Consider the following 15724-nt stretch of genomic DNA (forward strand, 5'->3'; position numbering starts at 1 on the left):
TAATGAATCATGTTGATGCGAATTGGCATGAAACAGGTCATTTAGAAACATTCTGTTTCGAGGGAAGAACTGGAATTTTTACAATTCTGAAAATTGAACACGACTTAGTCGTCAAACATCACTTTTACATTGAGAAACATGGAAATTTTTTAATTTTATTTTAGATTATGGGTAGTTAGTTAGGTCCTTGTAAAGTTGTAATTCATAAATCCTATATATACATACACTGTTGTGAACAAGAAATATATATTTTATGGATTATTAATTAAGGAGGAATCCAGTTACACTAATCTAAGTATTATATATATATTTTGTCCTTTCATCAAAATAATTGTTATACCCTCTTTTAACCTTTGGATCAAATTGAAATTTATAAAACTGACATTTAGTTATTTTAATCCAATAATAAAAAAAAGATACAACACTTATACTTATTTAAGTGGATCTTTACTGTAAACTAATTGACTAAGATTTGAATAAAAATATTTTGCCACCATGACTTTTTAATAGTAAGTATATAATCATTAGTGTTTCTAATACACAATAAATAATTACCAATCATTACTCTCCGGCATCAAAGCTTGAAATTAGGGGCCAAAATGTCATACCTATTTATAATATTGTTGACAGTGTCGTTCGTTAATATTTATTTATAAACTTTGATTATCCAGTTAATTACTAATTTATATATATTTTTTATTTTAGTATGGTTTATTCTTTTTTCTTATAATAATTTGTCTTCTTCCTCTTGCTTATATTAATTTCTTGGTTAACCCCTTCCAATTAATATAGTTAACTACATGCTTTTTTATTTTTTTTTTATTTTTGGGTAACAAAATTCCATTGAATTATAAACAAAAGGGAAAGGCCCTTATTCTATATATTCTTTTTCTCCTCCTTTTACACCTACTATTATCTCCATAATAATAACTGTAAGTATCAACGAAACATAGGTTTGGTGGATTCATTTTTTTTTTTTTTTTTTTTGGAATAAGTGGATTCGTTTGTTAAATCAAATGAGATGATATCAAGATCCCTAACATCATAAAGTCTTCAAATTAATGAAATATTTAGACAGCAATCCTTTCAAGTTCTACTGTGCATAAAGTAATGAAATATTTTGAAGTCAATGAATTTACTTAAAAGGAATTGAGCTCACTGTTATTTTTTATTTCTTTTTTTTTTTTATGCAAAAATGAATACCAAATCATATGATCAATCAATCATATAAATCCGAATATATATTAATTCTAAATATATGATTTTACCCAACGAGAAAAGATGTATGATATGATCGTATTAATCAATCATTTTTGCATAATGATTTTTTTATAAAGTCAGCATGCAGATTTTCCAAAAAAGGAGTCTCTATGCGGCAAATTGCTAGCAAAGGCGAAGTCGTTTTTGGATGCTAGTGTCCATATAACCAAACCTTCGAAAAGAGGTCTTTAAATGAGAAGATAAGCAATGGCATCTTTTTTACCATAGGAAGGGTCTTTCGAAGCGCAGTTTAGGCCATTGTTGCGAGACAGTTTTGAGTCAGACAACGCTTTTAGTTGTACACCAATAAAGACTTTAAATGTTCATATACCTGCCAACAATAATGTGATATGTTGATACAAGTGTAAGATTTTTAATTTTAGTGATCAAAATTTAGATTTAAATCTGATCTATCTGTAAATATAAAAAGAAAAAAGTGTTCGTAAACCCTCATCATTCATTGTTTTGACATGTAAGGGACAGGCTTTTTGATTGCAAGAATACGGTTTTTGTTCCTCTAAAACTGGGTCCTGAATGCATGCGGTACTGGAACAGTTGGAGAGGTTAGAATAGTGGGTATCGCCCAATTGCTATTGCACACCTACTTGCAAATTGTGAGATTAGCTGTTGCTGCCTGCCCTAATTCGCAAACAGGAAGGGATCCCTCCTCTGCCCCTTTTAGTCAAATTATGCCACCAAAATTGCTTCACAGGGAATCATCACTTGTACCGTATGTCGTTGAAGAAAAAGCATATTGAGAAAGTAAGATCCTCATTTTTTTTTTCTATAATTAATTTAAAACACGGAAACACCGAGCAGACAAGGCAGATTTACTCGTCAAGAGAGACCAGATGAAGGATTACCAAATCATTAATTAGGGACTAATAACAAGTTATTATGAACTCACCATTCAAACTTGCCAAATTCAGAGTATAATACCCTTTGCTCTGGCTTTTTTTTTTTTTTTTCTTTTATAAAAAACTAGTGGACTTAAAAAGAGTATAAGATTTATGATAAGATTTTTAACCTAGTGCACCCAGAGCAAAAGCACCATACGTTTGAATTATGAATATCACCAAATATAATTGACTCTTTAGGCTACTTAATCTCATTTCTTAATTAAAATGATTACTATATTGACCATCATTTTCTTTTTCTTATTTCTCATACATTCAAATTGAATTAAGGAAAAAAGTAAAAGATTTATCTACTAGTTTCTCAAAAAGCACTCATTTTTAAGAACAAGTAGCGGAGAAGCGTATGGTAGCACAAAAGGAATCTGCAGTGTTTACATTTATTTGTTGACTGTATGAATAAATAAGATAACACTTAACATTCAAGCATAATTGTTTCTTATTATGAATGTAAATAATATACCATTACATAATGATTATATACAAATAAGATGTCAATCCTACACATACTTAATGTAAAATCTGATTTTTTATCTAAATGAGATAAGGATAAGTATTATATTATAAGTATGAGGATAGATAAAATTTTAAATTTTTATTAAATATAAGGATGAGGATGCGTAAAATAATATTCACCCTATACTCATATCCTATATATATTTAATATATAAAATTTTTATTAAATAATATAAATTATTATTATAAATTAATTAAATTAATATATTTTTATTGAAAAATTATATTTATAAAAATTACTTAAATATATAAGATAAACTTAAAAAATTAAAAAAATAAATTTTAGTTTTTTTTCTTAAAAATTAGGAGTATAAAAATTATGCATATCTATTAAATACTTATAGAAATAATATAAAAATATATTTAAAATACCTATTAAATATGAATATGAGATAAATATAATATAAAAATTAAAAAATAGAGACAAAAAATACTCTACCTTCTTTGTACTCTACCATTAACGTCCCTGTATACAAAAGTGGATTTTCCTTTTTACATCCAACAACAGGAAATAATCAATGATGACAACCAAAAGAAGTTCGGACAAATTTATGTCCGATTGTAAGCAATAGATTTTTACCATACTAACTATTATCCTGTCGTTTAGGGCAGATGAGGCGAGATAAGAACCGCATTGAATTAAATTTCTACGTAGCGCCCACAGTTGCAATGGTGAGTGAGAGAAGAACTTAAGGGGACATTAAATGGAAGATGATGAACCATAATTAGCGCCCACAGGTAGTAATGTTTGCGTCAACAAGGAGCATGATTTGGCAACATAGATTTAGAGAAAAATTTTTAAGCGAAATTCACAAAAATTTTAATTAAAAATAATTAAATTAAAATTAAAAATTTTCATTATATAAATCAAGTATGTAAAATTTTTTTTAAAAAATTTATATATTTTTAATAAAAATATTAACAAAATTTTTATCATTAAATAATAATTACACAAATTTAAATTATAAATAATTTTTTAAATAATTTTTTTTATATATTATTAATTTTCACATTAAATTCTATTAATATATTAATTTAAATTTTTTATTAAATTTTTATTAAATTATTTTTAAAAAAACTTTATTAACTTCATCTAAAAAATTTTATATAAATTTTCTCCTGATTGCCTAAACCTAAACTAAAACACACACCACCATGAAACCGAAGGCGAAATCCTACGAGGCCAGGTTGAAAGCCCAATTTTAAAGCCAGGTCCCACGTACAGGGCAATGAAAAAAGAAAAACAAGGTAGCACGCCACCAAAAACTTACCCCCACTCTTTTCTTCAGCGCGTGCAGGGCTTTAGAACCCGCAAAGCAGGCGTGCGACTGTGAGTTGCCTGCTGTGATGGATCATGCCCACATGAGAGGACACCAAACTCTGTCCCCTCCTAACTGGCGCAACACCATGACACGCGCCTCCAACTAAGATAGGGCCAACACTTTTTTCTTTTTCACAGTGGATGAAGTGCTTGTATATTTCCACTTGAAGAAACAAAGAATCGAAAGAAAACCAAATAAAGCAAGGAAGGCACAAGGTTAAAATTCAAAATAAGGCTAAAAAGGAAAAAAAATCTGCTAAATTTTGGATGAGCTAATGCTTAAGTTCCACCCAATACACTAATAGTGGAAAAGTCAGACTCAGACAGAAGGTTTCCTCAATATACTAAGGAGACTAAGTAAATTATATTATTTAATTTTCAGGTAACTGTTAATTTGCAGTTTTAAGAAGATGTAGTGAGACAAAGCTTGGCTGTCCTTTATTTATTTATTTGGAAACAAGAACGTTACCATACCATAATTCCAACAGCAAAAGTAAATGCCCCCTCTTGCACATAATACTAAATACAATCACCTCCCTCTCTCTCTTCTTTCTTACATGAAAACTCAAACCCAACATCATCAACCACTGTCTTTCTCTCTCCTCTGTTTTTCTAACACTGAGAAGAAGACAAAGCTCCCCCTTTGATTTCTTCACCAGATCTCTTCGTTTTACAGAAACACCCACTAATGCCCCCATCGAAATACACCCTCACAAACATTCAAACTATAACTAGTTAACTACATGCTTTTTATAGTTTTATCTATATCTACACTAAAAATTCACAAGCACAGAATAGAAGAAAAGCAAAGTTTTTTTTTTTTTTTTGGAAAAATAAGCAAAATTTCGTAAGTAAATGAGGTGTGAGAAACATCTTACCGACCTGAGTAGCAGCGTCGGCGTCTGCGCCACTTGTCTCCGAGAGCGGCTTCTAGCGCTGGTCGCCGTCCAGGCTCAGGCAGAGGCACAAGTCCAACAGGCTCAATTAGCTCGGGCTGCAGCTGCTGCAACCGCTGCTGAGGATCGTCGGAAACCTGACACGCCTCCCCTGGTTTTCCCTCGGTCTGTTTCTCCTTACGTTAGTCGACGGAAATCTGACGACAACAGTGTCTCGTGGATCCACAAACAGCGATTTTACAGCACTCCTCAGGTGGGCCCCAACTACAGTACCACAACCACCACCGACTTTGAAGCCGTCAGAACTTTCAAAAAGAAAAACAGGTTCTCGCTTTTTTTGAATCTGTTCAGGTCGAGATCCGAGAAATTCAATTCTGATACTAAGGTTCATTATCATCGGGATTCGTGCGATGAGCCATCCTCGTCATCGTCGTCCCCGTCTTGGTTCTCGACAATCTTTGCTGTTCGTCGAAAAAAGCAGCAATCTTCGAGGACATCTCATGTAGAAGAATTTGGCCAGTTCGGCCCTAGCGATCGGAGATCATGCTCGATCATAGATCGGGGAATGTCGCCCACGATTGAAGTGGATTTGGGAGACGAGTGTGATCGATTGCCATCTAGAAGCTCCCTGCAGGTTTCCCCGCAGTGGAAGAGGACACCGACGGTGGCGAGGAGAGTGAGGGCCGGGCCGAGGAACGTGCCGGGATTAACGTTTTGCTTAAGCCCGCTCGTGAGGGGCCACTGGACTCAGAAGGGCGGATTGCAGTCTGACATATCGTTTACAGGCGAAGGTAGGCCGTCGATGAAGCCCCACCTGGCCACCGCGGCGGGGTTTTGCGCAAATAGGTCCAGGAAGCTTGCTGATTTTGGCAGAGTCAATCATAACCGTTGACATTTGACCACAGTGATTGCGAACGTACTGCAAGTATTATTTATCAAACTGCGGTTTTGCCATTGCTTTTCTACAGTTTTTACTCTCTGTGATTCGTAAATTACTATTGGTTTTTTTGTAAAATGAGAGAAAAAAAGAAAAGAAAATTTTGTTGTTACTTGTAAACGTATGGTTACTACTAGTATTAAAAAAAAAAGATTAATTTTTGTTACTGTACAATTATCACCTGATTATCCATGGAGTGAGGCGTTTATTTCAATTTTTTTGTCATTGATTTTCTGTTTCATTATTTATATTTTTTATCTTATTTATTTCACAACAATTTGTAAAAGGTGATAAATTAATTTAATCCACTATTAAACTCATCCATTGTCGTTTATAGCATCTAACTATAATGATTCTAAAGTTTTAGGGTTTCCCTAAGGTGATGGGGTTTTTTTTCTTAATGTGAGTCAAATGGAACTGGCTATCATTACAATGAAAAACACGATCAAGAGGAGGTGATGGGGCCACGTGGACAAAATCAATGAGTTGACATAAAGCCTAATTAAGAAGAAATATTGGAGTGGCCTATGGGTTTTTATCCTAATGGCGGAGACTCGAAAACTGAAAAAGGAGAGAGGCTGGGTGAGACAGTGAGAGCGTTTGACATATGACGGAGCAAACGCGAGTTGTCAGTCCGTGGCGCCGGCGCATCATCACTTTTGGCTTTGCGTTTACGCCTCGCTGTGGTGGGTCACAAAAGAAGGTCTTATTTTGGGACAATTAGTGGGGCCCTTAGGTCCAATCATATCCGTCCACGTAGTCTCTTTAACGGTCAGACAGAGTGGGTCAAATGTGATCTACGAAAAAGGGCTGCTCTCAATCTGCGCATCTCTGCTTTGGTGTTTGGTCCCCCCGCCCCCCACGTTGGATTACCCTTCACATTGCCATTTTATTTGATTTAAAGCCAAGCATGATCTTTCAAACAAACAGTTTTTCTTCATCTTTCTTTTTCATTTTTTGTTGTCCCTCCAAACTGTGTTGGACTGAATTCAAAACATGAGCCGCATGTGGCGGTTTGTCTAATTGCACTGAGCAAAATATCAGACAGGGAATTGGAGAAGAAAGACTAACGAGTTATTAATTTTTATGGTTGAAATTTCTAACCAAACAGAGAATATCAATGTGTTATTAATATTATTATCAAACTTTTTTCCACGTGCTATTGAATACTGGAGCTCTAGAAATTTTCATCCAAATTAATGGCAAGCAGAAATAATAATTAATTAAACATCTGACTTTTATCTATCTAATTTTTTTTTCTTTCACCAAAAATCTATTTTTCTTTGCTATTTTATTATTGCAGTCACATGAGCATATTAAGAATCGAATTCCTCATGGGGGATTGATATTTGAGGCACATTAAACCCAATTATAAATGCATGGTTGTAACTTCTGCTTTGCTTCAATCCCTAAAATCATACCAAAATCCAACCTCAAATCCCATTTTTTTTCTTTAGAAAACTTCCATATCCAATGATAATTTCACTGTTTCAGCAATTAGAATAATTAACAATATAAAAATAACATCCTTACTCCATGATTGGTGGTTGAACTTATCATGGAGACAGTGATGGAGCAAAGCATATTTTATTTAAGCAATATCCTTCTTTGTTTTTGCATTGGGGCTCCAAACACCCAAAGAAAAAAACAAAACAAGGGAGGCTGGTTCAGTTAAGAAGAAAGTACGGCTAGCGTAGCTTGCAAAAAATTTACTAGAATACAAAATCTCTTCCTTTTTTGTCAGATGCTTCCAACAGGTCTCCCTCAATTTAACTGAAGAAAAAGCTTGAATTCGTTAATCTGAGGGCTTTATGCATGGTCCCTGCAGCCAGGTGGCCAGGTCCAGCCTGTTGCGGTAGGTTGATCTCAACTGTATTGCTTCATATCAGTAGACAATGATTTTCCTCTTTCCTTCATTTAATTCAAACTGTTCGTACATAATTTATTTTAGATAATAAAACCATTGGTTGAAACCCATCGGTTGAAACCCATCGTAGTCCGGCTAGCTTTATAGTATTAGTACGCAAAATCTAATACAACATCCTCTTTGTTACTCTTAAAACAATTGATCAATAATCAACTTAATTAAGACTTGATCAATATAATCATATTTTTGGATCGTTCAAATAAAACATGTTTAAACGTCACGTCATTTAAAAACACCATTAACATTCTTAAAAATATTTGTGAACATATTTATCATTAGCAAGAATGAACCGTAAACAAAAGAACAAAAAAGTATAATACCCATCTGTAAAAATTAAGTTTCAAGGAAATATATAACAAATTTCAATAATGTCTTTAGTGAAAGATATTTTATTTTAAATCCATCAACATTAATCTTTGGTTGAATATAAAGGGTGGGTAGAGAGGGTTTAAGAGTGTGGGACATGAAAATCTTAACGACATGATAGCAAAAAAAATTGTTTAGATTTGAAGCAAGCATTTAGGACAAATGCCTTCACTAACAAACTTTTACTAAACTTGAGACATTTCGGGTTGTGTTTGCCATTGTTGGAGGTTAGGTCTGTCATGTTGGTATCATGCTTAACATGATGCCATGCTATAAGATTAGTAAAATGAAGTTTTGCACACTGTCCTCTGCATTTGATTGGAGGGCAAAACTATTTGTTTAATAATTAGGTGAATCCTGGGGAACCCACATATTTTGGTCAATTGAAGCAGCACATTATTAGTATAATTATAAGAATGGTTGTTGATTGGATTCAAGTACCTAATATATATTGCTGAAAGAAAGAAATATGAACAGCGTGATGCAATGAGTGAAAAGTATATATTCAGTTGATTAAGAAGGAGATCTTGAGTTCAAATTAGATTAATAGACAATCTAATATTTTGTTCTGACCCAACAAATCGTTTTGGGTGTTTGCAATTGGAAGACAAAGATAGAATGTTACTTTAAATCAAAAGAAGTTGTCCAGCAAGTAGTCTAGTCTGGTGTCGTGTTTGTTTGGCAATATGCAACTAGAAGCACCTGCTTCGGAGGCAGTTTCCCTATCTGCTTTTCTTGTGTTTGTCTTTTTTGTTTTTCCCCCTTGGCAGTCAATTATGAGTTTTGGACTTGCGGTGGGTTAAAACAGTTAACCGTTACTGTTATTAAAAATTAAATCGTGTCATCTTTGTATCAATTTTTCATATAGTATCGTTACTGTATCATGTTTTACATTGCAAGGTTGAAATGGAAGGCGTGGTGTTGAGATTTCCAAGGGACATTTCCCTTCATACACATTCATTGAAATTTGCATGGCTATCAAAAGAAGTAGATTTTGTTGTTCAATTGGCTTCCTGCAGAAATTCATTCTCCTCACTAAACAAGTCAATTTTGTTGTTTCTGCACAACTCTACTCACTAAACAAGTCAATTTAAATGAAAGCCTCCTCTACCTTAGTAACAATAGGCATCCTATAATTCTGCAAATCAAAGCAATGGTTTGGTACATTTAATTTTCCTATGCCACAGAAGACCGCATTCAAATCTGAAATGGCTTCTGAAATGTGTCTCAATTTGGATAAATCTCAAAGCTTTAGCGAAGGCTAATAACTGCGTTTGAGATGAAAGGAGAAAAAGAGACTGAATGGTATAATTGCAGTAAAAAAAATGATAAAAGACTATCCATGATAGTCAGTTCTATGCATAAAAATCATTAGCATGAAGAATAATCATGGCTTTCCTGAACATCGGTATGTGACCTCCTTGCCTTCTTATCATCTATATAATTTTGATAAATATAAGAGGCAAAACCACAGAGAGCCAGGAGCATAGCAATTACCTTCACACCATTCATCTTGTCATGAAAAACTACCAGAGCAGCTAGAGGAGTAACAGCCAAAGATAGAGTACTGATTACGTTGGAGAAGAGAGAAGACACAACAAAAATCAAGCCCACAACACCAACAGCACACACTTGCCAAGTTACAGCAGTCCAAACCAAAGTCAGCACATAAGAAACTCTCCCATTGTTGAAGCCCTCCATCTCATGGTGCAAACTCTTCCATTCCCCACTTGCAAAGAGACCCACAGCCGAAACACAACTGGCAACAATTGATGTATATATTTGCATTTCCAAAACCACATAAAAAGTTTCCTTTTTCAAAACCTTCTGAAAAGAAAGTTGCATAAGGGAGAGCAAAAGAGAGTAAAGAGCAGAAGCTCCAAGGGTGCAGAGGAAGCCAAGGAGAAACTTCCCCGTAGAAACTCCTGATGGTCCTTCTGAACCATCATTGACTGCAATGAGAGCAGCAGACAATGAGAGGATGACCACAGAGTTCAGAATTAGAGCAGTGAACTTCTGCGAATTAAAGAAGTAAGAAAAAACTGCATTGAAAGCTAATTGGGTGGCACAAATAAGGGAGTAAGTAGAGGCTGAGAGGTACAAGAGCCCAACAGAATACAACATATTGTCCCCAGCTACAAGTACTCCAAGAACAAAATAGAGCAAAGCAAGAGTTTTGATGGAAGGTGACGTGGAAGATGTTGAAGCGTCCTGAGAGGGATGAAGAAGAAACAAAGGGATGAAAAGGATTGGGAAGCCAGCAGTTTGCACAAGAGTTGCCATCCATTTACTATTTCCACCCTGATCATAATAAAATCTCCCCAGAAGAACTGCAGCAGCCTGGCCAGCAATGAGGAAGAAAATGTTGATTGCCACCAAAAGCCACCATTGCCAGCTCTTGAGTCTAAGAAATGGTGAATGACTCACTAAATTTTTGTCATTGTTGAGAATAGGTTCTAGATTATCTGTAATCAAATGTAACTGAAAGTGTAAACGGTTTTATCTAATCATTCATAATTAAAAACTATCTATCTTAAAAATTAATGAAACATATCAACTTTCTAACATCAAAAGGACTAATGTTTATTTAAGAAGTTGTTACTTTTGTCAACAAAAGGAAATGAAACAGATTCACCCAAGTCCTAGCACTACAAACTTCACATTTATCGCATACTTCCAGCCCAATTATTGAGTTCCATGAAGGCAGAAATGAGAGGTTAAATTGTATTTGTCTATAAAGTTACCGGTGTACCTTTATTTAAAATGCTTCTTATAGAAAGCATACATGAAACTTTAGGACTATTTGAAGAGCATAGAAACAAAATGCAAGACTATCCAAAGAAAAACAAAAGAACAATATGCAAGAATCTCCTGGATTATATTACCAAACTCCAATAGGATCCTGGAAAATACAAGCAGACATAAAACTAAAACCAAATAATATGTATTTCCAAAGAGAAACCGTCTATCAAATAAGTCCTCAATCGACCACAATAAACCAGTTGGGAAAAGAGAAAAACTTATTTGCTAGGCAATATACACCAATGTTTGGCTAAAACCAAGTGGATGTTTACAAAAACAAGCTAAAACAGACAATATTTCATCTTTGCTTTAGTTGCCATATTCCAAATTGAATCAAGCAAAAACCTAATTGGTAGAGAATCATATCATCACAAATCACCGTAGCAAGCCCAGTAATACATGCATGCAGTCTATACATGAAAACTTGAACGGATCATTCAAGATTTATCAGTCTTCTTCTTTGCTTATTTAAGAAATAGAACCCCCCACACCCCCCCCCCCCAAAAAAAAAAAAAAGATCATTAAAGAATACTATCAACCTCAGAGTCCTGAAAACAAATTCTAACCATTCAATTTCGATTCTGATGAGAACGCAGAGAAGTATTGGCGTAACAAAGCAGGAAAAAAAAGAGAAAGAAAGGACCTTACCGGTCATGCTGCGAATGCTGGACCGCTGAATCAAAGCAAGATGGCGCAGTGAGACTCTGCGTAACAGAATAAACAAAAGAAGGAATGAAAACGAAAGAAGATCCTTTCTTTTTAATCAATTCTCTTTGGGAAGTGACGAGTTACTTATAGTAAATTGACAACCCCCGCTGCCACTAGTAATTTTATTGGCGGATCGGAAAGAGAAAGTCAAGTTTTATGGTTGCAGCTTTTGTTGGAAGGCGGAAGTCTAGCTGTATCGATGTATTCGCACGTGCACGGGTTCGAATAGCTAGTAACAACTGAAACCCGTGATGCGAGGGGAAATTTTTATAAAAAAATTATTTTCTTTTTCACAAAGGACACGACAAAAAAGTACTTTGACGGTGATTCATGAATCTTTCCTTTGGTTACTATTACAAATTTCATACGCAGATGCTGTTACTTGTAAAAAAGCTATGTTTACTTTTTGTTTTTCACAAAATTTAAAAGAAAAATCAAATAAAAAGAATCACCGGTGATAGTAAAAAGCCAACAATAGTTTCCTTCTAAGTTCTGGCAGAGGCAGAATGCAGCAAAACTTGTTTTTAAGGAAATGTATGACGAATGTCGTAAGAGCACCCATTGGCAATTGCAGTAAACTAATGGTGCTTTGATGTCATTGTGATAAAAAGAAAACAACCACTGGATGCATAAGCCATTTTATTTGCCAAAATTAAAAGGTTGGTGTCACTTTCTCAACCAAAACATAGGGGTAATACTACTATGGTACTAGTTGTTTACAGCTTACAGTTTGGTCAACAATAGCAAAAGGATCATCAAACAGAGCCCAATAAACAAAGAATAATACCCCTGATGCCAAGGAAACCAGTATGGAGAAACCTGAAAACGGTATCAAAGAGACCCATTAACAAGGGAAAACGGGTCAGTGCATCAACCAACACCCATTGACAAGGAAATTTGCTAATCTGAAGCTAATACTTTTACATAGTTAAAGAGCAAATTCACTGTTTATTAAAAAAAAAAAAAACCCTTTCAGAAACAAAATCAAACTGAATATGACTAACAGTAAATTTGGCACAATTGTTTGAGATCACAAGAACGCTACACATATAGGACAGGTTAGGACTAGCCTACTTACCATAAGAAATGTCCTCTCTCAAGTTATATGCTTAAACATCCAGCTAAACCCAAAAGCCCGATGCTACAAAAAAAAAAAGGGAGGACAGATTTTTTACAAACACTTTGCAGCATTACTGATGCACAAAATAAATTCTGAAAATCGGAGCTCAGATCAATGAAGGGCGTATCAGCAGGCACATCCTCCAGACTGTTGCTGCAACTGAGAAGCATTTGTGTTGGTAGACTTAAGATTGACATCAACCATGTCTTCTTGCTTGGTTGAAGAAAGTGTTTCCATTCCAGGTAAAGCAGCTGCAATCTTCCGAAACAAAGCCTGTTGGAGATTAAACAGAGAACTCAGCAGATTGCTCAAGAACGCTAGTGGAGGAACATGGAGAACACTGATAGAACAGAAATAACATCAGCCAATGATGCCATAACTATCATGCAGGATTGAAGATACATATTAAACAAATTTTTAACAAATGTTGCATCCATTAAATATGATGGAGTTGATGCAAAAGTGAGAAATTAAAAAATGATAAAACTTTCAGTTATTAGATGATTGGTCTAACTCAAAATTATTGTGCCAATACAAAAAGGAAGCCAATAGTATTTGACATGGATACAGACTATTCACAGCACGTAGCATGCAATCGACATGATATTTCTATGAATATTCATGGTAGATTACCAATGTTTTACCTTGATATTGAAGCCAGCCTTGGCACTAGTTTCAATAAACATAACATTGAGATCACGAGCCTTGGCTTCTCCTTCCTCTATTGACACTTGCCTGTCAAATCAGAAACTTTGTGTCAATAAGTTCACTTCTTCAAGTAATGACCACAAACTAATGCCAAGGCAATTGTAATTAGAAAGGAAGGCAATCTACCTTCTTCATGGGAAAGTTCAATCATGATAAAAAATTAGTATTACCTTTTGTCCACAAGATCCGTTTTGTTACCAACAAGCACAACGATAACATCACTACCCCGTTCAGTCCGCACCTCCTCAATCCACTTTGAAGTATTAAGGAAGGACTGTCTGCCTACAACATCAAAATTAAAGTTGGTAAACTTCATCTACTTTTATTAAGCAAATGAACAATCAACAAAGTAGGACAATGAATTTGTGAGATTGCATTTCATATATTGCCAATGCATTGCCCAAGCAAACAAGCATAAAACATAATAACCGAACAAGCAAATATATGTCTGGCCAATAAACAAGCAAACATACGAGATAGGAAGATCACAAAGCATGGGAACAAAGTGAAACAACAACATACTTGCAACATCATAGACAATGACTGCCACGGAGGAATCCCTAATGTAACTTGGAATAAGACTCCTGAATCTTTCCTGTCCAGCAGTATCCCTGAATACAGATTAAGCAGATAAAGATCAATGATGCCAATCTTGTCAAACATTTTTGATAAAAATTATCACATGCTTATCAATGAATAAAAACAACAAACATTCGAGAGGAAGAGTTTCATCATTATACCCTCTACTCAATCCTTGGTAATGATGTTACTGATTATATCATTTACTGACAGCTATAGGGATTATTGAAATCTATAAAATCCAGCAGGAGATTATCTAAGTAACCAATGAATCCAAAATTTCCAATCAACATCTGTGACGCCCAAACTTGTGGATATAGTATGATATATATGTAGAGATCTGAACCTAAATCTGTGAGACGTCTTTTGTAGGACAAAATCATGATATTTTCAGGTCAAAATAGACAATACATCGCAAGTTGGGTGCAAGTATCCACAACATCTAAACACCAAAGCACCGTCCATGAGACAATCCAAAATTCAGGAATACTAGCAATATAGTTCCATGCTGAATATGAGTACAGCCAAAAAGGAATTCTGTAACAAGGCATCACACCAACTACATATCAAAGCAAGGCTCGGAAGAGAACTCTAAACATACACGGAAAAAAACCCAGAATCTGAATTAGGTATAAAATAGCAAGCTAAGCTAGATAAGCCCATAAAAGTCCACAATGAAGTAGCTTAAAACAAAAAATGACAAGTAATGCCTTACCAAAGCTGCAATCGAACTGTTCGATCTTCGAGGTACATTGTTTTTGATAGAAAGTCAATACCGATGGTAGCCTGGTAAACAAATTAGAGACACAGATAACCTTAGAACTGGCGGGGTGAGGATCTAAAAGAAGCAAGGAACCTAGGCAAACTATGGGAAATCAGAGTCATAACCAAATAACATAAATGATAGCATAAAGATTCAAAGAAAGAAGGAATTAGATCCAAAAGTGGATGGTAAAATTGACATAAAAGAGCATTGAATAGTATAACAATAAAACAAATACCTGGTAGGTGTTATCGAATTTATCGTACATGAAGCGAGTGATGATACTGGTCTTCCCGACAGATTGATCCCCCAAGAAAACCAGCTTGTATTTGGCCAGAGCGGAAACTGGAGCCATGGTTATTTGGATCTATGTCAGGGATATCCTATTGATCGGATCCAATGTCGAGACCTCACCGGAGAGAAAGAGATTGAGATCAAGATCCCTAGCCTCTTTCCCTTTCTTTCTTTTCGGTGATTATTGTTCAGAGTCTATTTCTGAATGAAGCGACCCAAATTCAAGCTAAAAATTGAATTAATTTTATGGTATTGTGAATTTCCAAATCTTTCTCATCATCACTTGTTGAGAGATAGTAATTTTTAGTGAAAGGAAAAAATTTGAACTTCAATTTCACAATTTATTATTCCTTATTTTGAAACACGAATATTTTGATTTAATTTTGATTTAATTTTCATTGGATTTGTTTAGTTTTTATCACATTATTTTAATCAGATTGTTACAAGAATTTTTTTTTTTTTGGTACGTCATAATTTTAAGATTAGGATTGCATTATTTCGGCCCTTACATCCGAAGTGTGGTTAGTAACTCACCAACTTGTTTACATGAGTCGAATTGTTGAGTTAGTCGCTACCGAGTTAATTCATTTGAAGGCTACAAAGAAGCACGTGC

The 15724-nt window shown here is 34.7% G+C and overlaps 3 protein-coding genes across 3 annotated transcripts; 1 reads left to right on the forward strand and 2 right to left on the reverse strand.

The window, feature by feature from the left end:
* The first annotated feature begins 3810 nt into the window (after window positions 1-3810).
* Window positions 3811-6010, forward strand: LOC111313249 (uncharacterized). The gene has a single exon (XM_022913913.2). It carries the CDS (start codon window positions 4867-4869, stop codon window positions 5797-5799), a length of 933 nt encoding a protein of 310 aa, XP_022769648.1. The 5' UTR covers window positions 3811-4866; the 3' UTR covers window positions 5800-6010.
* Window positions 6011-9249: 3239 nt separating this feature from the next.
* Window positions 9250-12114, reverse strand: LOC111313711 (putative purine permease 11). Its single transcript, XM_089752976.1, has 2 exons — window positions 11588-12114; window positions 9250-10602 (listed from the first exon to the last, which is right to left on the reverse strand). Exons 1-2 carry the CDS (start codon window positions 11592-11594, stop codon window positions 9509-9511), a joined length of 1101 nt encoding a protein of 366 aa, XP_089609102.1. The 5' UTR covers window positions 11595-12114; the 3' UTR covers window positions 9250-9508.
* Window positions 12115-12617: 503 nt separating this feature from the next.
* Window positions 12618-15608, reverse strand: LOC111313712 (ras-related protein RABH1b-like). Its single transcript, XM_022914400.2, has 6 exons — window positions 15056-15608; window positions 14770-14840; window positions 13998-14086; window positions 13646-13757; window positions 13412-13502; window positions 12618-13040 (listed from the first exon to the last, which is right to left on the reverse strand). The coding sequence occupies exons 1-6, from the start codon at window positions 15170-15172 to the stop codon at window positions 12894-12896; spliced, it is 627 nt and encodes a 208-aa protein (XP_022770135.1). The 5' UTR covers window positions 15173-15608; the 3' UTR covers window positions 12618-12893.
* Between the last annotated feature and the right edge of the window lie 116 nt (window positions 15609-15724).

The sequence above is a fragment of the Durio zibethinus genome, chromosome 23, assembly GCF_047325235.1.
Source record: "Durio zibethinus cultivar Kanyao isolate XHJ-2024 chromosome 23, ASM4732523v1, whole genome shotgun sequence".
Lineage (NCBI taxonomy): Eukaryota > Viridiplantae > Streptophyta > Magnoliopsida > Malvales > Malvaceae > Durio > Durio zibethinus.

Bases quoted from the DNA above. Each gene is read 5' to 3' on its own strand.
- LOC111313249 (XM_022913913.2), top strand. From the start codon at position 4,867: ATGAGGTGTGAGAAACATCTTACCGACCTGAGTAGCAGCGTCGGCGTC.
- LOC111313712 (XM_022914400.2), bottom strand. From the start codon at position 15,172: ATGGCTCCAGTTTCCGCTCTGGCCAAATACAAGCTGGTTTTCTTGGGG. The intron at 14,841-15,055 runs GTATTTGTTTTA...TTTGTTTACCAG, and splicing joins AATTCGATAACACCTACCAG to GCTACCATCGGTATTGACTT. The intron at 13,758-13,997 runs GTATGTTGTTGT...TTGATGTTGTAG, and splicing joins CATTGTCTATGATGTTGCAA to GCAGACAGTCCTTCCTTAAT.